Below are 22,367 nucleotides of genomic sequence, written 5' to 3'. Positions count from 1 at the left end.
CAACCCTGGCACCCTTTCATATCCCTCCCGGCGGTTCAACCTCAAATCTTCTTATTGTACATACAAAATCCAACGGTAGAAAATGGGCCTCCAGTGACACCTTTGTCAGGTTTGCTGGGGCGAGTCTGAACAGCATTAGATTCTAGATAACTATTGCCCTATGTGCAACGTGGCCAGTTCTCATTGGCTGAAAACGGCATGAACGGATCCCAAGAGCCATTTTTAGATACAATATTAGCCGTTGGATTAGCCGCCGTTCGCGCGTTGTGGGATATAAATTGGTCGGCGTGCCAATTCCGCGGATTTCAGGAATCCCGCCGTCGTCTCCCGCCAACCAGAAAACCCCAATCCGTGCCCCCCTTCCCCCCTCTCTCTCTCTCTCTCCGCCGCAGTTCGCCCTTCTCTAGAGGTACGCTTTCGTCCATCGTCCTCCTATTCAAATGATTCGACCTGGCGGGGCTGTGGGGTTTTGAGGACGCAAAAAGTTAAGTTAGGGTTTAGGTTTTATGCCAAGAAATGGGAAGGTTAAGGTCGTTTTTTTTTGGGACAAGATCGGATTTTTTGCTCCAGATTCATGCGAGGCTTGTTTGCTGAATTTCTTGATTAGATGTTTCACCAGAAATGTTGCGTTAATAAGGCTTGTGGTTTTTTAAAAGATTTAGATCGATTTGAGATAAAAAAAATCCTTTTGAACTGATTATAGGATTTCTGATGCAAAAAAAAATCCTCGTTTTTCCGAGGTTGCTGCGCTTTATTTGCTTTCTGAGATCAAAGATCTGTTTTTTCTTATGCTTAGGGTTTTTCTTGCGAACAGACACGACTATCCAGTGTTCATTTGGCTGATTTGATGCGAAGGTTCGGAGATTAGACTTTCAATCTGCTTTTTTTTTTTTTTTGGTTGTAGCGTTCTGGAACAATGGCCCGGAGGAGAAAGGAAGGCAAGTTCCAGCCGTAGATACAAGGAGAAACTAGAACTTAAGAAGTTTTCTTCCTGTATTGCATGTGCAAGGAGAAAGTTACCCTTCCAGAAAATAGCATCATCGAGTTTATAGAGATGGAGTCTGAAATGATAGATGGTGCGACAGACTCCTTGTCTCCCAAAGTCTCATCCTTGGAGAAAGAAACTGTTTTGGAAGGTAATGATATGGGGGATGGAAAAATGAGTTCTGGAGTTAAGGTGGAGAAAGAGGAAAAAGGTGCAGTTTTAGTTTCTTGCAAAGCTCCCTGCTTGGAAAGAGGCAGCGATTCAAAAGGTCAAGATGTTGGGCTCCTTAAACTTGGCAATGGAAAAGACTTTGATCCAGTGACCCCGTTCGTGGATAGAGAAATAGTAGAGGTTTCATCGTCCTCTGATCAGACTGAGGAGGAGGATGCTGTTCCAGGCTGCCAGACTCCGACTGAAAGCATATTTAATCCATTTGCTCCAGGCCCAGAAGATTTGATGCTTGCACCGAAAAAGAAGATGACGAGGGAAAGTAAAATCCCTCTTCGCCGGCAGTTACAATTTGACTCCTGCAGCGACTCCATGGAGAATGTAGAAGCCAATGCCTCTGAAGATGCTGCACAGGAAGATCGCTTCTTGAAATTGATCTGTAAGTCGTTTTTTGATCTGATTGTTTCAAGCGAGCTCAAGGAGATCTCTGTTGAGAGGTTGCCAGTTGAATCTAATCCTTCTGAAGGTTTCAAGACACCCACTTCTTTGCCTTTCCTAACGGGTGTTGCAGAGACATGTCCAGCTGCACCTATGAGGCCGCATGGTTTGAAGGCAAGGAGGCTTAGTCCATACATATGTCGAAAGCTGGATTTTGGAACTGACTTGAGTTGAACTATGTAGCCTTTCTCATGGAAGCCATAGATGGTGGATGGCAAGAAGGATTTCTTTTATGGAGTACTTTTTGCTATTAATGTAAAAACCTTGTTTTGGATGCCAGATATTAGTTTCTCTTGAAATTAAGTGTCAGTTCAGTGTAGTCACAGTGTTGCCATACCCAATCCGTTGCAGCGGTGCTGTGCTCAGAAGGGTGTGGTTTCATGGCTGAAGCTTTTGATATGTCTGCTTTGGAGTATTAACATTCAACAGAATCTGCGTCGCCGAGCTTTATTTTGTCGGCTAGCACCAGGAGTAGCATGTCCCTGATTGTGTCCATAGCATTGATATATTGCTGACTTTAACCAGGATTTGAGGTCATAGATGTTGTGTAATGTGTAGTTGAAATTATAGATGTCTGTTGCTTTCACCTATGAAACATCCAAAAATGTTACAACTCTTCTTGGTGTTTATGGATATATCTTTATGTTTATGATGTCTGTCCTTTCTAAATTATGCCTTTAGTTTTGAAATTTGTATCAGAATTGCAGATCTGATTGTAATATGATGATCGTCTCTTGTTATCTTTACCTGCTTTTATTATTCTTTATTATCTGTCTGACTTTAATTAAATGTTATTTTGTCACTCTTGATTACCATGAATTTACTCTACGTGCCTGTAGGTGGAAAGCCGTGCAGGAGTGTTATCTGCCAGGTATCTGTTTACAGCTTTTTCAAGATGAGTAAATCTAAGAGTTATTATGTTGAGGCTGCTGACATGCCAATGAGGGCAACTAATGGTTTTTAAGCCATGTGCATAAATTTTTTGCACACATTTTCAGTTCAGTGTTTATATATATTTATATATATATATATATATATATATATATAAATGATGACATCCTGTAATCTTGTTCTTTGGCAACAATCTTGTTTCAAGCACTTTGTTGTCCCAGTTTTAGTTCTTGAAGATGGTCTATTGGTTGCTTGCATAGAAACATGTGCAGGCTGTGTAATGATTGGTGAGCTTTGGCTACTAAATGCGCAGAGGCAGTCATAGAAACCCTTTGAAGTTGTTGAAAAATCTCACATTCTTCTTGGTATAAAAACTTTATACAATGGGATATGCTAATAATATTTCAAAACTTGAGTTGTCTTGCTTCATCAATCAACTTATTCTTTGGCAACAATCTTGTTTCAATCACTTTGTTATCCCTCTTTTAGTTCTAGAAGATGGTCTATTGGTTGCTTGCATAGAAACATGTGCAGGCTGTGTAATGATCGATGAGCTTTAGCTACTAAATTTGCAGAGCTACTTATAGAAATCCTTTGGGACTTGTTTGGTTCGTCAGAAGAATTTTTCCTCATCGGAATATTTTATCCGAAAAGCTGATTCCTGGGAATATGATGCCTAGGAAAATGAATTTGACATGTTTGGTTAACCATGAGAAAGTGGCCATTCTAGAGTGATTTATGTTTGGCTGAGCATCTACTTTTTTGAAAAAGTTGTGTAAAATACCTATTATATTCTTAATAAGGGAAAGACTTTATCCATGGATTTTGATGGCTTAAGGGTAGTTTTGAAAAAAAAAAAGAATCCAAATTTTCAACCAGTAGGAAAGTAGATTTTCTATATTTCTCGTGGGTTTTTCTTTTTCATGAAACATGGAAATCTTATTCTCATGGAAATGCTACTTTTTTATCTCTCTTCTTTGAAAACTCCAACCAAACAAGTGACCTTTCTACGTTTTTCCGTTGACCATACTTTCTTCCCTTCTTTTCCCACGAATCAAACGAGTCATTGAAGTTGTTGAAAAACCTCACGTTCTTCTTGGTATAAAGCTTTATGTAATGGGAGATGCTAACGATATTTCAAAACTTAGTTGTCCTGCTGCATCCTCTGATGTGAGGTTGAAGTTGATTCTTGGGTGCCATCCTCTGGCGTATTAGCTTATGACTTTGAGCAATTTAGCTGAGAAATTTGATCATTGAATATAAATACTGTTTATCTAGATTCTTTATGTTGTTTTCTGGCTTCCTTTTATGTATTTTTAGATATGATCTCGCATGAATGCTTCAATTGCAAATTTACCGGCCTTCAATTTCTGAATATGATTGAATGCTTTTGGGAGAATGACATGCATAATATAAATACCAAAAGCAAGCTCATAATCAGAATTTCCTTTAGGCATTTGTACTGATTCGAAAATGAATCTTAGAGAGGTTAAACCTAATAATTAAATGGATCAATGGCATTTCCGGGAGGAGCTGGCAGCCCCTGCTATGGGTTTTGAAATGTAAGTTTACTTCCATGTGTTTCATGTGACTAAAGTTGGGGCTGCAGTGTGGAGCTTGGGTTCGGATTTTGCCAAAAGATGCCAATATACCATTTGACTTGATTGGGGAGCAGGCTGAAGTCAAGCATAGGAAGTGGATTCCAGCTCCATCTTCCAGCTGCTCCTGATGAAAAACATCCTAAGGTATTGGAACAGTGATGTAATGATCCGCAATGTTGTCGTTTTGGGAGTAGATGGGAGTTGGAACTGTTAGACTTATCATGTTGCTGTACCTTATATATGTGAATTTTGATGATCTTCTGTAAGCCACTATATTATTCTTTCTAAAATTTGGATCAGAAAACCTTTGGTGAGTATACATGGATACTTTTGGACATGAAAATACACATACATACATATAAATAATTATTCAGATGTTTTTAGATCTGCACACTCTAAATTTGTGTTGTTTGACTACTAGTTTCTAAATTGAATCATTAGAGTCAAACTGGAGAACAAAAATGAAGGTGAATTTCTGACTTTTTATCAAATATAGAGACTAGGAAGTTAAATAGTACATTGAGAACAGGTGCTAGTTAACCATTTGCTGCGATTAATTGTTTTGAGAACAGAAAATAAAGATATACAAATGATCATAAAAGAGGCAAGGAAATCAAGACAAAATACTAGTGTGTGTATATATATGTATATTTGTATTGGGTTGCTTCTTAATTACTCTTCATCTGTCTTCCTGTTGAAATAAAAAAAATTGCTAATTACGTTACTGGTTATTGAACTTTAGATTCCCACACTTTTATGATAGTATGCATATCCTTGCTCAAGTGAATTTCATTAGGAATATTTGCTCGTTGTTGTAAATGTTGCACTCCTTTGTACTAGTCTTCCTCATTCTGATTTGCCTGTGTTTGACTTTAATGATCTCATTACTTTATACTATATGTTTGTGCTATTTATATGGACTTCAGAAGTCTTTCAATTCTTTACTGAAATTAGGAATAGTACAAATATAATATAATTGCTGAATCTACATGTGTTTTCATAAAGAACATGTAAATTTGCTATACACCATATATCTGCCTTGTTTTTATCTGGGTTCCACAAGGGTCAGTTATGTCCGTGTAGCAAGCGGACGTGTGTTGACAGATGGAACATGTAGATAATTCCATTTGGACATGGAGGTTTTACGTTCCTACTTTTGTGTGTCCAGATGTGCATGTAAACATATTATATTTATGTAAGTATTATTTCTTGAATGATTTATTGATTTAGTGATATGTTAGCTTTGTGTAAGTTACAAAACTGACTTTAAAGTGGAAATCTATTTAAATCAAAGTCTGCAATATTGGAATTGGCACCCGTACAATAGGTTGGCGGTATAGTACGGTACGGTATTGTGCTGTGTTGTTTCGGTATGAACCGATAAAGTAAAACGGGGAGGGAGAGAGTGAGGAAGATAGAGAGGGAGAGGGAGGAAGGGAGGGAGAGAGAGGGAGAGGGCGGTGGAGAGGGAGGGGGAGAGGGAGGGGGAGAGAGAGGAAAAAAGAGAGGGGGAGGAGGAAGAGGGAGAAAGGGAGGGAGAGAGCAGAGAGAATGGGAGAGAGGGCTTTCAAAGCCTCCCTCCGCCTCTCTCACTCTCTGCTGCCCTTCCTCTCTCTCCCTCCCTTTCTCCCGCTTCCTCTCCCCCTCATGCTCTCTCTTTTCCTCTCTTTCCTTCTCTCTCTTCCTCCCTTACCAGTTTCTTAATTTGAAGGCCAGAACCGTCCTGGTAGACATCCGGTATGGCTCGGTATGCCCTAAATCGGGTGGTTTGGGATGGTATCGAAGATCTTAATTTAAATTTTTGGACTGTTTAAACAGTGCACAGCTGAATTTAGAAAGGCCGACAGTAAGTGAATTGGAGATGGTCTGATCACAGATGGTTGGTCAACAGTGGGATTAATTATGGACCGTTAAAATCTAGCACTGTGATGATGTTCTGTATTTTACCAAAAATTTTCTCCACCTAAGGAAGGAATGGTTGAGAAAAATCTTTTTATGGAAGATTATTGAAGCCAAACCTGGAAATACAAAAAAGTTTACCTAAAGAAAAAACATCCATGGAAGCAAAAAGAAGAAACATGAGCCAAATTCAGAATGACAAAGTATGCAAAAAAATGAGGGTTTGATCACATTTATAGCAAAAATGAGGGTAACCATCTGTTCCTTTTCTTTTCTTGGCTGTTTTTCTGCTGCAAATGATCCTACATCCACCTTTCTGTTGCAAAATTTTCTCTTTATGCATGTGTTGTTGGGATATTATATTTCAGAACCTGAATTTGTAGAAACATGGTAAAATATTACCTGTTTGGTGATGCTTTCGATATTGTAGTCAGACGGACTACTTGCTTGATTAACCTACAATTTGCCCTTCCTTCAAAAGGCAAATATCATGTCAGTCATCGTTTTGGCTATCTTAGAAGTTTGATCCATATGCCAAAGACATGTATTTGATGTAGAATCTTGACTTGTTTAATGGGAATTATCTAACTTGATTGCTCCATGCTTGGCAGCAGACATGCAGTGGTCCCTATTCAAGGCATAATTTCCATTCTAGATTGTCATCTCTGCCTCTTTATTTCAAATTTGTTTTTGACTTGGATGTGAACTGCTGATGCTTTTATTACCGGCAATTTTTTTGGCAAAATCCTAATTAGGGTAGTTTTTATGCCTGGAAGTATGCTAAATGTTCCTTGCATGATGTAGTTAAGATGTAAGCGCTTGTTCTGTCCCCTACCTGATTTAGTTAACAATTGATGCTTTTTTGCTTCTTGTGTGAGAAATGAGAACATGTCTTCTTGACTGCAACTTGTTGGATGTTGTCGTCGCGTCTTAGAGTTTGCTCATTCAACTGTTGGTGCTGCACATTTTACAGTTCATCTGAATTCCCGCCTTTATCTACCCTTTTCACGCACTCTAAATTTAAGTTTATTTGATGCTTTTGTGAATTTAATGTTTTTGAATGCCACTGTTTCTAATGAGTTGGCTACAAAATTAATGCTCGAGTGGCTCATGTTTGGTTCTGGTTCTGAAGGATATAAGTTCGGGTCCCTTTGCTCTAATAGCTGAGATGTAAAAAGTTCATGAGCACCTGATGATTTTGATGACTTTGCAATTGCCCTTTGATTATCTTTCATTTCATCCAAGCATCGTTTTGTTCATGCTGATACTGCATGAATTGTTCAACTCATTTTTGGCCCCATTTGGAGCTGGTACAATGGCAATCCTTCATCTCCTCTTCTCAACAAAATTATATTCATGCAGATTTTAGTTAAACAATTATTGCAAAGTGATCACCATGACTTTTTTCTGATTGGAGTCAGGCATGTATAATTATGAAAATGCTTTTTATTTATACGGTAATTTGCTATCGCATTGCTGCAGAATATGGAGTTTCAAAGACGAGAGTCCAAATGTAGTGCTGCGCTCGATCAAAGAAAGGGAAAGAGAACTAGAACTGCGCTCTACCAACAAGGACTGGGACTAGCTTGAACGATAGAAAGATGGAATCAGCAGTATCAGAAGGACCGAATTTTTTTTATCATAGTACATTACTTCATCGCGGGCGGATAGTGGGGATCGAACCCGCATCTTCTTCCACATCTTTTGATGAATATTGTTTAACTCTCATATCAATTGCTTCAACTGTTTGGGAAATGGATGATATATAGTTTGCCAAGGAAAGAAATTATTATTACATTGCTGCATTGTAAAGGCCATGTAGCTGAATATGCATGAGTGACCACATTTGTTTCAATCATTGCATCTCAGTATGACTAAATTTATCTGGGTGGTGCTCTTGATTTGAACTCATTTTATTGTTCGACAGTCAGAAACCCATTTGGCTGTGACAGTTGAGCTTCTCCAAAATTTCCTGTACTCGAACAAGGAAGGCCAAGGGTGTTGAAACTTTCTTCCCATCCATTGAAACTGCAACTGGATAATGGTCCATGAACTTCTTCTGTGTACCGCACTCATTATTGGCTGTTGATTTATTTCACTTGTACACAGTTATTGGCCGTTCGATCCGGGTGTGAAAGACCTTGATGGACGCAATCCTGCTTCCATACGGTAATCTCCCTATATCAAAGCTCGGAATTGCGTCGATCCTCTCATGCCAAGCGGAGGATTTGCTCCTCGGCGTTCCTTGGAGCTCGCGATTGCCTCCACGTGCAACCGTCCAAGAACCTCTCTCTTCTCAAGAGAGGACGTGGCGTATTGACCGTTAGATCGTTACTTATGACCCCTGGCCGTCCGATTGTCTTGGCGCGAACCAGGGAAGAGAACCCCGCCTTTTCCTCTCCTCCATTTTCCGGTTTTAGTTTCAGTTTTTGGTGAAGGCGTTGGTTGACGGATTCTCTCAGTGCGATCTCCATTTTCTTTTTTCGAAGATATAGTTTTGGTTCTATTCTTTATTTATCATTTATATCAAAGTTTAGTAAATCCATCCTTCTCCTTTCTTTTCCATCTGTTCCTGCTTTGTTCTGGATTCTTTGGCTTTCTGTTGATTCTTTTACATTTTAGAAGATATCCGGGGAAGAATGGCGGAAGCTGCTGTTGAGGAGACGATCCACGAGTACAAAGGTTCGTCGTCTTCCGATTCTGAAAGCGAGAAGCCCCCATCCCCTGGTTTTAAAAAGAAACGATTGTTTGGGAGGAAGGAACCGGTGCATGCCGTCCTCGGAGGAGGAAAACGTAATGATTTCTAAAATTTCGTGTACTGTTCTCTTTAATCGTAGTCGTATTACTGTAAAATAAGTTTACAACGAGAGTTTCGGAATAGCTATTCTGATTGTTATATTTGGAGGTGTTCTCTTCGTAAGAAATCCGACCTCCAATGCTGTTGTTCTTTTTTATTTTCAAAAAAGTTGCCGTTTTTGGTTATTTTGTAGTTCAGTCTGGAAACGTAAGCTTAATCTTGCAAGATAGATGAAAAATAATGCATGAAATAGCCGTTTCTTAAACTTTGATATTTTATTTATTTTTTTAGTCTTTTTCCTTTTGAGCTTGTAAGTTTATCTTATAGAGTTTAGGGAATTCTGTTACATTTAAAAATTATGTTGCATTTAATCTGGCTTAACCATATTTTCTTCCCTTTTATGCTCGTTCTATGCGAATTGTTAATTATGAAATTATTCCCTCAACTCCCTCCACCCTGTTAAGGCCTGATATACATTGTTGACTCCTTTCCTAACATCTTAAGCTTTTGGGGTCTGGTTCTACATTAACATCGGATCAAACCCAAAGGTCATGATTCAAATCCCATCAGGTCAATTTTATCTATTTATTTTCTTGAGTATTTTCGTATCTTGATTCGATCCCAGTTGATTCATTCTTGACTTGTTCTGGTCTTGAGTTGTTTTTGACTCATTTATGGCTTCACATGCATGTTTCAGGCCCCATGTAGTGGTTGGGGATTTTAAGGCTTGGTACACCTTGTTAACCTTTTCCCTGACTGGTTAACCTTTTGGGTCTAGTGGTAAGCTAACACCTCCTACCCCAACCACCACGCATGCATGCAGAAGATAAAAAGGATAAAAAACATTCTGCTGATTATATCTGAAACCTAATGTGTAATATCAACATCCATTTTGTTTAATGCAATATCTGAAGTCATGATTATGCTTCCTTGAAGCTTAGCTTCTTTTTCTACAAAAAATTTGAAGCTTCGATATCTTCAGGTTTCTCCTCCGGACTTATGTCAAGTTTTTTGTGCATATGCATTAATTTCCGGCGTAAGTACATTCTCCATCCTGAAAAGGGTGGTTGTAATGGACTAGGGATGTGAGTAAAGGGTGAAGGGGGAGGCAGAGAATGATAATGGTGTATTATCACCGAGGGAGAAGAGGAGTGGCCTCAGTGGACTAGGATGAGAAGAAGGTGGAACTCTTTCATGTAGGGTGTTATAAGAGACTACAGGGTATCATAGCAGTGATGAAATTTTTGAAAAGCCAAAATGGAGGACGGTCATTGTTTTGGAAGGGCACCATTATTTGGTAACAGATTGAGACTCTGGAATCTCAATAGACAAAAGTTTTGAACCGTTAAAGGATCTAAGCCACCCAATTAGTAATCTATAATATGATGACTCTAATGGCACCATCTTTTCAAGCTGAAGCCTGGATGGTTTATTTAGTAGCCTATGCAGAAAAACACATGAATCTAGTTAATCATCTATTGCAGATATAGCAGGACGCGAGGGCCCTATTTTGCTAGCTTGCCCACATGTGGGCTCCAGTTGTGTTCTAAAGTTCAGATTTTCATGACTAAATTTTCCGTGCAATGATGTTTCATGCACATTCAAATCTGTAGAATTGGTATAAATTCTGTCTAAGTGATATCTTCTTATCCACATGCATAGCAACAAGTGTTACTTGCCTAACATGATCACATTAGACATTTGCTTCTATATTTATCATGCCTCATGTGTCCTTTCCTTTGCTGCCAATACAAAAGCAATATTGAAATATAGAATGGTGATGATTGGATAAAATGTAGATAGATGATGTCTGATCTACATAGTTTTTATGGCAATTTTTTATACTTAAGAAAACTGTTGTTAAGGTTACATTTTATGCACTCAAATGATTCTTTTGGTTAGCTGAAACTAGTGAGGGCCCTTGCTTATTTCTCAGGTACTAAATCCAAAAATTTTCTGCACGAAATGTTATTTTAATTTGTATATAATTTTTCGCCCAAATTTCTTTTTCTTGCTGTGATCAATATAACGTATGAATGCACAATTTGAATTTGGGAGATTATGGAAAGAAATCTCAACCATCCTGCTCAAAAGAAAAACAGAAGAAAAGATAAAAGAAAAAAGATGCTGGAATGATTACTGAAATACTTAATGAGTTCCTTCAGTTAGTCAAAATGCCTCCTTTTCAACTTCCAAAGCCTTAAAGTTGCCAAACTATGGCAACAATTTCTTCTGTATTGTTGTGTCTAAGAATTTTCATAGTTTCCAAATATGTTAAACTGGAAATTGTAATCAATCTGTCATACATAAAATGATTCTAGAGTGTGAATGCTTGTGGACATTATCTTAACAATCAATGCTTATCCCATCTATGTGATTTGGCATTATTGATGTGATAATTTTAAAATCAAAATTAAGGTTTTCTATGACTGTTTTTTGACAGCTGTTAACCTCTAAATTGCTGGGTTCACCTAGAAGACCAATTGATGGATAGGCAAACCTCACTAATGGCCAGATGTTCTCTGAGATCTTGCAGCCAACAAGCAGTACTCTAAGACTCCCTATATTTGCTGAGGCCGAAGAGTCAAGTAGGCAACTATTGATTACTGAAAATACATTCATCTTTTTGAGGCAAAACTGACAAACCAGGGAGACAAACTAAACTGGAAAGCTCCCTCCCTCCCTCTCTCCCCCCCTCTCTGTCTGTTGTGTGTATGTGTGTGTGTTATAGTTTCTTGTAACATACTTTGGACCAAGGACTCAGAGTGATAAATTGGCATAATATCTTAAATTTACTTACCATATACTTAAGTCTTGTGTGATCTTTAAATCTTCCATGTACCAGTTTTTTTACCTAAATTTTTATATAATGATTTTTTTTAAAGCCATAAACTTATGAATAACATATAAGAATTTGCTACACTAAAACCACAACTTGTACTGATCTGGTTCTTGTGATTTCAGCTGCTGATATTATATTATGGAGAAACAAGCAGATGTCAGCGAGTATTCTTGCTAGTGCTACTGTTCTCTGGCTTCTCTTTGAATGCATAGGCTATCACTTCCTCACTTTTATCTGTCACTCTCTCATATTTTTTCTGGTAGTATTGTTTCTCTGGTCCAATGCAGCATCATTCATCAACAGGTAAGAAATATCACCGTTTATTCTTTGTGTTTGAGCAAAACCTTTTATTCATTGTTTGTAGCTTTGGTAATGGCATATCAGTTCTTCCATGATTGGTCTCTATTATGTTATTCAATAATGACCTTTCTTGGCTCTTGGGTTACCTTATGTGTCATCACTATAATTTCTATCAGATTTCATTATTATGATTTCTACCTGATTTGGTAAGTACATGGGCTTCTATTGTTGGTTTGAGCATGTTCTGAATGATTTCATTGATATGCATGTCCCCTAGGATTCCATTGGGCATTCATTCGATGCCTTGTGCTACTTATAGAGAGCCTTGGTTCCTACTTGTCATTAGTTCTTGTTTGTTTAATCATATTTTAGCACGAAAATGTGAATGAAGTATATCTGCTTGATACAAAAAAGCAAACAAAAAAAAAAGAAGTCCGTGCACCGCACAACTTTGGTTATGCTTCTTGCTTCATCTACTGTATGACTTATTCACTGGTTGACTCCTTTTCCTTGCTCAAGCTTCAGGCTGTCATTCACTGTTTCGTGTTGGTGATCCTGCATATCATGGTTACCACCAAATTTTTCAAAGATTGATGAAGATGTTCAAGTAGTTGAAGCCTCTTATCATGATTATATCTCATTGAAAAAGTTTTTCCTTCCATTGGACTAGAGGAAATATTGTGTTTATTTCTTTGTTGAATCCCAAGCAGATTTAGAGGACAGAGACGCTTTAATAAGGCACAAATAGTTGAATTTGAGAGATTTGTCTACTCATTTACCACATTATTATAAAGATAACTTGCTTTTTGCCATAAATTTATTCATGAGAGCTTGTTGCTTCCAAATGACATGGATATGACAAATTCTCTTCATGGTTCTCTGCTAATTTGTTAGTTAATGAGAAGAAAATTTTGATATCTATATTTGATTTTGCATTACGAAGCAATGCATTTTTGTGGTTGCCAAATGTAGCAAGCTTACATAGATATATATCGAATTACAATGATATGATTGCCAATTTATCATTTATAATCCATAAATTAATTTTGCTATTTTTATTTATGAATTTTAGGTCCCCTCCAAATTTTCCAGAGGTTATCTTGCCTGAGGACCTGTTCTTAAGCATAGCTCATTCAGTAAAACATAAAATCAATGAAACTTTTGCAATCTTCAGATATGTTGCTTCAGGAAAGGATTTGAAGAAGTTTCTCATGGTAAAGCTCCAATACTTAATCTCCTTTTGTGTAATCTGCCTTCGATTCTCAGCAGGGAAAATTGTTGTGCAGGTAATCACTGGCTTGTGGGTTCTTTCTATAATTGGAAGTTGGTTCAGTTTTTTGACTTTTTTCTACATCGGTCAGTTCCATTTTATGTCTCTGTCTTGTTGTTTCCATATCTTTTTTCATGTAGGATCATTTGTTTCCTCCAACACCTAATATGTGCTTGTAGCTAGATACTGCCATCCACAGTATCTGGATTGGCAGGGCCCTTAGATGGTGATGTAATTCGTTATTAGTATCTTACAATTTTTTGAAACCAATACATGAATTGAGTTAGCTACATCTATAACATACTAATACATCAGTTCTAATCATAACAGAGAGAGGATCAGCTTCACAGAATGATGTTGATTGTAGCATGCATTTTACCAATCAGGATGGAGCATAATATGGAAGTGATTTGTTCAAATGGGATCTGAATGAATTCGGATATGTTCATAGTGACACCTAAGTAGAAGAGGATAGGAAAGACACTTGAAAGAGGTCTTGGAATGATGGTATGATTGATAGCTATTGACAGATAATGAGAATGTTCTGGGGTATTTGGAAAGCTTCTATTTTCTTGAGATAATTAAGGATGGTAATCAGCATAAGGATCTTCACATTTAGAGTGATAAAGCTCATAGATATGAAGTGCATTCTGGTTTTGAGCATTCTGGTTTGTGTTGCTAGTATGAATTGGGAAAAACTAGAAATTTATGCACATAGATAATCATGAGGCCAACATAGTGGCTTATCTATTTTCCTTTTGCAGTTATATATTAATTGTACTTGCCTTGTTACTAGGATATCTCTACTTGCCATAGGTAGAAATTTCAAGAACATATCAACAGCTGCACTGAACCAATATTTGTAGAATTCTTCATTTCTTCCCCAAACAAAGAACCCTTATCTATGGGAATTACTTACCAAATACTTTAAATAAACAAAATCAGAAATGAATACTAGAGTGCTATGCTTTCTGAGCATGTGCCACTTTGCCATACCTCTTTCTTGTTATTCTTGCCACATATATATAATTACCTGTTCCTGCTCACCTGTGAGTTATTTGGGGTCCTCATATGCTTACCAGCTTTGGAATGCATGCACCATTGCAGGGATACAGTATCTCTCTTCAGATAAGCTGATCCCTCCATTTATCCTTTTCAACTTGCAACCTCTATCTTACTAACACATGCTTGAAAAAACATCAAACATGGTGATGAAAGGCTAGGATTTCTGTCGATTAGAAGAATGTATGCTCATTATCCGTGTCTTATATGGATTTCATTTTGATTGATCGATTTCATTCATGTTTGTTTCATGGTTACCCGTGTCATATAAGTCATACTCCATAACTACTTGACCGATACAGATTATTTTCTATCAACTACCATTTTTTATTGTAACATATTGACCAGCATCTTTCTTGGACAAAATTCAAAAGGAAATACATATTAATTGAAATGTGAGGTGGTTTGCCACTGTTTTGCTCAAGGGAAAAAAAGAAGCACTCAGTATCTGTAACTTCGTTTCTGAATCCTACATATGAGTTTTAATAATCTGACATTACCATAAACCCATGCCGCTATCCAAGAAAGACAGTGGATATCTCCTTGACCACCAAATAGCACTAGGACTTGTAGTCATACCGGGTGTTTGATCCTTGGTTTATTGGATGTGTTTCTCAGATGACACTTGACCTACTGACCAAAACATGCTGTCACTCACCCTGTAAGAAATTATGCATCTGACATCTTAATTTTAAGACATAATTGTGACAAATTGATAAACATAGATCAACTTTTTCTTCGACCATGCTTGCTCGCAAAGTTTCAGATGCCTCCTAATAACAATGCTGAATCATTGCTTCCCTTGTGAAAACCGTTATCAGGTATCTCCATGTCTGGAAAGGAAATCCCCAGAGTGCAACAGGGAATTGCTGAATTAATTTTTAAACTGTTATTGGATAATTGCTTATTTATTTGGTTGTACTGCAGTTAGTTGAAAGTTTCCTTTTTTTTTCCTTCTATGTTGTTACGTCTCGAAATTTATAGGATGCACCGCTATTTCATAAGTTTTAACGTATGATATTGGTAGCATATTTTTTTTCCCGCAGTTTTTGTGCTTCTGTATTCCTTACCTGCACTTTATGAGAAGTATGAGGATCAAGTTGATGCAGCTGCTGAGAAGGCAGCGATCAAAATGAACAAGCAATATGCTGTGCTAGATGAGAAACTTCTGTGCAAGATCCCTCGATGCCCATTCTCTGATAAGAAGCAGCATTAAAGTCATAAACTCATTTCCTTTGCCATAGAACTCCAGAGCTTTTGCTCCAGCTTTAGGGGGTCCTCTTCTGCTGAATTTTAGCTGAAGATTTTGATAAAGGACATGGGAGGGAGAAAGCTTATATGACTCGAGACCTTTGCAGCTTCCAGTTAGTGAAGAAGGCTGACAAACTAAGGGACTTGTCATGGCGGGGGGGGATTAATACTTTTTTACAATCTGTCCTCCAAGAAAGCGCTTTCTGGATTATTTATTGATTCCAGATTATGTTGTTGATTCATCGACAATCTTCCTTGCAAATGATGTACGGGCTCTACTTGCGTGCTTATGCTTCTTACGTGTATCACATGCATGATGGTACATGTACCATGTAAGATAGCTAAATCTAGCAAGTGTGATGGCGACCCATACGACACTTGGCACTTGATTGGGAGCGCCTTCAATCTTCATCACCGAGGGCCGCTTGTTACATTTTATACCAGGAACAGCTTTGGGCATGCATAGCTTTGGGCTATACCAGGAACCAAACTGAACTCGTGGGCTTGACTTGGAACAAGATCGAATCAGTTCCTGTTCCAAATGTGAGAAATTCGATCGGGCTAGGTTGGGTTTGGGTAGTGCTATCAACCATATATACGTATACATATACAATATAATATAAAATTAAGCTGTAGTGATGTATCAAATATCTCTTACATAATATGTTCATAAATTCTTATATATTCTTCATTCATGTTATTTGTCGAACTTATGTTTGCTGAAACATTGGTTTATTATGCTTACAATATGTAAGATTTTATATTTTATATTTATAGATAAATTTATTTTTTTATTGTTAGATGTCTTTGAGTGTATATATTGCTTCTGTAATTCACCTTTTATTATTAATTAATTTTCTAGTTTATTTACTATTTTTTATTTAATTTTTGGTAATGTGAGAATAGAAGAGAACCAACCCAATCTTGATTGGTTGGATTGGATAGGTTCCAGAATTGATTTTCTAGCTAGGGTTCTAAAAATTAGGAATCGGTTAAGATTAAATTAGTTTTGAATTGGTCTTTAACACCAAACCAATCCGATTTAAGGGCAGTCCTAGTTTCAATTGAACAAAGGTCTGCAACCATCCAGGAATTTGAATTTGAGATAAGTGCAAATAAAATTCCTTCTGAATGGTGGTGAAGTAATGTTTTGTTATGGAGGAATGACTAACAGGGTAGATAATAGTGATATAATAATACAAACTAATCAGAGCACTCTGATTGTGCAGCTCTTTAATTTGAGAAAGCATGAGGTCTTTGATTAAAATGAACCTGTTTAGGGATTTAAAAGATGCTTGTCCTGGAGTTCAGCTTAAACTTTTTAAGTACCTGCTTGCATTCTATGAATCCGGCTATGATCAAATGAACAAGAAATATGAACTTCGGATTCCATCAAAAACTTCTACTATGTTTAATAGAAATTTCTGAATATTTGCCATTGGTTCAATACTGTCACAGATAAGAATTAAGTGAAAAGGTAAGTCGTTAGAGAATTTCAAAATAAAAAACTACTAAACTGTTATAATAATAGAAGAGCTCCAAGAGTAGAGAATTCAGAAACAAGAATGCAAGGCTGTGGTACAAAGCTGATAAAAAAGTACAGAGTCTTTCTATAAGTATCTATCATCTACACGTATGAGTAGGTGTCAAGCATGCAAGAATCGCTCTATATGACGGTATCCACAGAAGACATGGAAGACGTATGCGAGTCCCGGCACCGACGGGTGATCAGAGACTGGTCTCGTAGCGGCACTCCTGGTTCCTCACCTTGAGGTCTGGGACCCCGAAGGTCACGTGGCACTCGGAGGACGCCACCGCGTGGCGCTTGATGAAAGCCAGTATGGTGACCCGACCGGGGATTCTCGTCGATGTATCGAACGCCACTTCACCGGCGGCCACGTCCGCAACCAGGCTCAAGAGCTTCGCCGCGAGTCGGTCGGCCTCGACCCTGAGATTGAGCTGCACGTACGCGTCCCCCCGCGGCGGGATCCGGCCAGGCTCTACAACGGCGTCCCCGACCAGGGCACCGCGGTAGAGGAGGGCGGTGTCGCCCTCGGCGTGGTCGAAGGCGGCGCGATTGGGGTTGTGGACGAGGACCATGAGCTCGAGGGTGACGTTGAGTTCGATGTGGAAGGCAGGGAGGGTGACACGGGGGGAGACGCCTTCGACGCGGGCGGCGACGAGCTTTATGGTGGGGTCGCGGGCCTTCAAGAGGGTGAGGTAGAGGACGAGGGCGACGACTCCGAGGACGACGAGGAGGAGGAGGCATGCGCCGCCCAAGATGAGGCAGCGCCGTCGGCGGCGGCGGCGGTGGAGCGAGGTAGGGGAGGAGGAGTTGAGGTGGGTGCTGGAGTCGCCGGATTCAGTCATGATGGATGGAGAGAGAGAGAGAGACAGAGCGAGCGAGCGAGCGAGCTGGTTGGAGTTATAGTGAGAGTGGGGTATAATTTCTCGAGAGTGGATAGTGACGGGGTGGCGGATGCATTCAAGGCTGTGAAGCGGCCAACGGCTTGTAAAAGCTTCTCTCTTTCTTTCTTTTATATATATATATATATATATATATATATATATATATATATATATATATATATATATATATATATATATATAGTTTATGTGTTGTTAACTCCCTACCAGCTTGCATGGCCATGGGTTGAATAATATTTTGAGTTTCTGACAACCTGCGGAGTTAGTAGCGTTAGAAAATACAGTGCGCACATTGCTGAGTGAAAAGAAATAAATGAGTTCATGGACCACGTCAGCTGTGAAGCAATTTTATGACTCAGGTGGGAGTTAAATAATGAGGGTATAGCCAAATCATATAAATCCTATATATTACTATTTCATTAGATTCATATTTTTATTTTTACTAAAAATAAAAACAAAAACAATAGATGAAACTCCATTGAGAAAAGAGATAGCACAAAGTGCAATAGATGATCCTAACATACATTAAATTGTTACCCTCTCTCATGCCTAAGATTACTTTTGCAAGAGCTTATGGATCAATATAAAAAACATCATACAATTGAAATCAAATTTAAAAGATCTTAGAAAAAATCTAGTGCTTGTAGAAAAATAAAGTCAAATATTTAAATCCAATATTTTACTATTTGAAAGAGAATTCTTTCTTTTAAAAATCTAGTGCTTCTATTTCTTGCAAAAAAAAAAAAATGTGCCTCTCTTTTTATGCGAAAGAAAGTTGAAGAGATACAAATGGGAGGAACCGTTGGAGGGTGGCCGATGGCACCAGGCATAAATGTCATCATGGGTCAGCAGCGAGGGGAAGAGGGCGGTTGGAGGTCGTTATCTCGTATTAATAGCGGTCATCTTATTGAGAGAAGGTATGGTCACCCGTGGTGATATGGTAACGAGTTTTTCCGATTCAAATCAGGGGGGATAAGAAGCCCTCGTTTCAAAGACCACAAGATTTCCACCACAATCACAATGGCTCGTTTCAAAGGCTTGCAAAGGTGCTCAAAGAAGGTAAATTGATCCCACATATATATTGGAACTTAAACCGAGCCAAAATTTTTGTCACACAGACATCTCGATGTGCTTCATCATCCGGTGCCGCTCATATAAAAATTTTGGTCCCGGTATATATTTAGATCAACCGATCCTTTCCAATCATTTTTTTATTTTCAATAAAATCTATTAAGCAACAAATGTAAAATTTATATTTAAATATATTTTGAATCTTCGATTGATTTTATCGGCTAAAATTTTGATATCTAGATTTGAAATTTTTATTGACATCTTAGCAATTTTGATTTTTTTTAATTTTTTTTATTCATTATATTGGCTGAGAGAGAAGAAGGTCTCGGTCGCTCACTAAGATGATTGATAGAGAGAGATTAAAAAGCCTTGGTGCCCTTCTAAAAGCAATATATCAAAGGAAATCATGCAAGTCTACAATCTAGATGGTGATGGGCTCTTGAGGATCAGAGATCTATCTTTTGATCTCTCGATCAAAGAAGGTTTCATAGTTTTTTGCAGGAGTCCACCGTTGGATCATCTAGTGTACAAATCTTAAAAAGATTCGAACTTTATCATTCATCTATATGCATAGATCTAAAAGAGAGTTAATGGGTTATCCAACAATGGATTTATGTTGAATCCTTCCTTCGTGCAAAAGATGCAACCCAGCTTGCTCATGGAGGCTAGGGTCGGAGAGAGAATGTACCAATTACATCTGATTTCCTGGGCCATTTAATTGGTGTCGTTGACCGACATTGACCCAACTATAGCCTTGATGCCATCTAATTCCACAAGCAAGCGATCCCCACCCGGGCTGTGGACCACGCTGGCTTGGGAACCGATCAGATGATGCTCCCCCAACCCCAAAATGGAGAGCCATGTATCTGCTAGAGATGTCATTCATGTCTGAGATGGACAACAGGAAACAGGTTGTATTTGAACCTGCAGCAACAATTCAAGGATCTCAGATCATGAGCGACGAGTTAGTTCCAATGCTTGTTGAATGACTTAATTCATAATTTGGGATGCAAGGCAACTATATTTTCTGGCACACATCTGATATATAAGCAAGTGCAATGCGCATCTAATATTCTAGTAGACAATTAAAATCAATGGTGATTTTCAGAATCAGACCATGGTAAATGAACAAAAACTCATACAATTCACAAATCACCAGCTTAACAAACTGGTATTCTATTAGGCAGGTAAAAAGATATTTAAATGTTTCATGAGTGTCTACAATATAATACATTTTATTAGACAAGATCTATTTATCCTGCACGTAATGGAGAAGTCCGGGAAATTGGTATACATGTTCGACTTTAGGGCCTTTATAAGCGAATCAGAAATAGCACAGCTCTTAAAAAAATAATGCTGACACATACAGGTGGGTACACATCCTCTCTCTCATTTTGGAACCAGAAAGGCAGCTGTCTGAGATTGTGATTTACCTTTAGTATTGGATCGTAATCTTTGGATGCTGCTGATGTTTGACCGACTTTTAGCATGTCAGAAATTGTTATGGGTGGTGGTCAACTTGCAGTTACTCTTTTTACCTGCTTTTTCAAGGTTGTCCCTCAGCTCCATTAAACGTAGTTTTCAGTTTGTCCGTAACTTGATGTACTTGCGCTATGTGAACTATTTTTCTTTATATAATCCTGCCTCCAAACAATTAAAGGCTGAAAAAAAGGGCAATTATGAAACATTCTGTTTACTTTGGCCAGGTGGTTCTCCTTTAAGCAGTTGATCCCTTAACATCGGCAGCATCTTGACTGGGAAATGGCTAGCGAAAATCCGAGCAAGCAACTTGAGCAGATGTCCGCGTGCTTCTAAATTCTGAAACACAGAGGCAGAAGCCTTGGACGAGACGACTGCTCCCTATTATGATGAAGATCAAAATGAGATCTGTGCTGGCAAAAATGAGAGGGTTTGGTCCAACTAATGAGTTTTTATTTATCCTCGCAAAACAGACCATTGCTGACTTTCCCTCTGGTGACACTGCAGCATTGCATCATGAAATAATGTGTTTTTATTTCATATTGCAATACTTATCTTTTTTGTGGCTAGAATTTTATGCTATTCCGGCATGAAAGAGTAGAAAATATGAATGGCAGCCAACAGTTTGAACTCTAGTAATTTTTTTTTTCAATCAAATTATAAACACAATTGTAATAGTGCATCAATACCAAGAATGAGTATCTAAATTATGCAGCTGTGCGAGCAGATGCTACATTTTACTGTCTATCATGCAAAGGGACGGTGCTTTTGTTTTCTTTCCTTTTGTTTTGGCCTTTTGAGTACTGTCGTGCAAAGCTATAATTAAAATGATGATTATATTTTCACCTTCCATTACTTGAAATTGAAGCGGTGCTGAAGCTTTATGTTAAATCCACAAATGAGATGATCGTTAGAGAATATGTTGTCAGGCGGTTCTTCTAATATCATTTAATTTATCCGAAGACTCTTGGTGTCGTTTCTTTTCAATCCTAGTGTCGATTGTTTCTACGACATTCTCTTTTGATGTCTTCTTGATTTTTTTTTCTTTAATAATATCCAGTGAAAACGATTATTGAACAGTATATGAGAACAAATTGGGAAAATCTTGCAACAGTGGATTCATTTTGATGTTCTTGGAAGTACCTCCAGTATCAGTCAGCATATGCTTGTCTAGTACATGATTATGCAATTGCCAACAGGGCATTTAGAACCAAGGGCAATAAAATATGTTGCTGGATATGAACTATGGTGGGGTGAAACCCTCGTAACAAGAAACATTGACGAAGTTAAAATAACATAAAAATTTTCTATCATAGAATTTTGGTTTGGATGCTACAGCAAATAAAAGGGCGCAGGGGTTCAGTTTTGTAGGATGTTGATCCTCACTTTGGCCCCTGGAGCTTGGGCAAATAACAGTGGGGGAAGAGGCAGCAGCTAAAAGTTATTGCCTAAACATTTTCTGTCCACATTGTACATAATAATAATAATAATAAATAACAATTTCAACCTTATGACCTATGACAGTATTACACGTGGCTCTCAAATCATTATATGCTAATGCATTGGAACTGTAGAAATGAAAAGCAAAACAAATCATGAGTTGGAGAAGAAAACTATAATTCCTCTAATCTGTATATTCAAGTTTGACACAACTGACATTCAGATTTATGTTGGCACCCAATTCAAAACATTCCGTGCCTTGAAAATGACAAGTACAGCATTGAGAACCTTTAGGAATTTTTCACCAACAGGATAAAAGGTGTTAACCCGTTGACAAAAACATACTTGTCCAGCGCTTGTTGCCCATGGGCCATAAATATACCCAC

General features: G+C 38.1%; 2 protein-coding genes across 4 annotated transcripts; one reads left to right on the top strand and one right to left on the bottom strand.

The window, feature by feature from the left end:
• Positions 1–272: 272 nt before the first annotated feature.
• LOC103705914 (reticulon-like protein B6) lies at positions 273–16,246 on the top strand. Of its 3 annotated transcripts, none has more exons than XM_039132367.1 (7): positions 273–409; positions 2,491–2,522; positions 4,152–4,287; positions 7,525–8,835; positions 11,804–11,984; positions 13,054–13,337; positions 15,360–16,246. In XM_039132367.1, the coding sequence occupies exons 4-7, from the start codon at positions 8,682–8,684 to the stop codon at positions 15,527–15,529; spliced, it is 789 nt and encodes a 262-aa protein (XP_038988295.1). In that variant the 5' UTR covers positions 273–409; positions 2,491–2,522; positions 4,152–4,287; positions 7,525–8,681; the 3' UTR covers positions 15,530–16,246. The 3 variants fall into 3 exon arrangements, with proteins under 3 accessions (XP_038988295.1, XP_008788043.2, XP_008788044.1); XM_008789821.3 differs by having other exon boundaries at positions 2,491–4,287; positions 13,054–13,195; positions 13,268–13,337; XM_008789822.3 differs by lacking the exons at positions 2,491–2,522; positions 4,152–4,287; positions 7,525–8,835; ... (1 more) ...; positions 13,054–13,337; positions 15,360–16,246 and adding an exon at positions 905–2,397 and having other exon boundaries at positions 301–409.
• An 811-nt stretch (positions 16,247–17,057) lies between these two features.
• Positions 17,058–17,976, bottom strand: LOC103705995. Its single transcript, XM_008789924.4, has one exon. It carries the CDS (start codon positions 17,932–17,934, stop codon positions 17,293–17,295), a length of 642 nt encoding a protein of 213 aa, XP_008788146.2. The 5' UTR covers positions 17,935–17,976; the 3' UTR covers positions 17,058–17,292.
• Positions 17,977–22,367: the final 4,391 nt, after the last annotated feature.

This window comes from Phoenix dactylifera, chromosome 12 (genome assembly GCF_009389715.1).
Source record: "Phoenix dactylifera cultivar Barhee BC4 chromosome 12, palm_55x_up_171113_PBpolish2nd_filt_p, whole genome shotgun sequence".
Classification (NCBI taxonomy): Eukaryota; Viridiplantae; Streptophyta; class Magnoliopsida; order Arecales; family Arecaceae; genus Phoenix; species Phoenix dactylifera.
The sequence above is the reverse complement of the archived record's forward strand: the minus strand, read 5'-3'. Positions and strand labels throughout refer to the sequence as shown.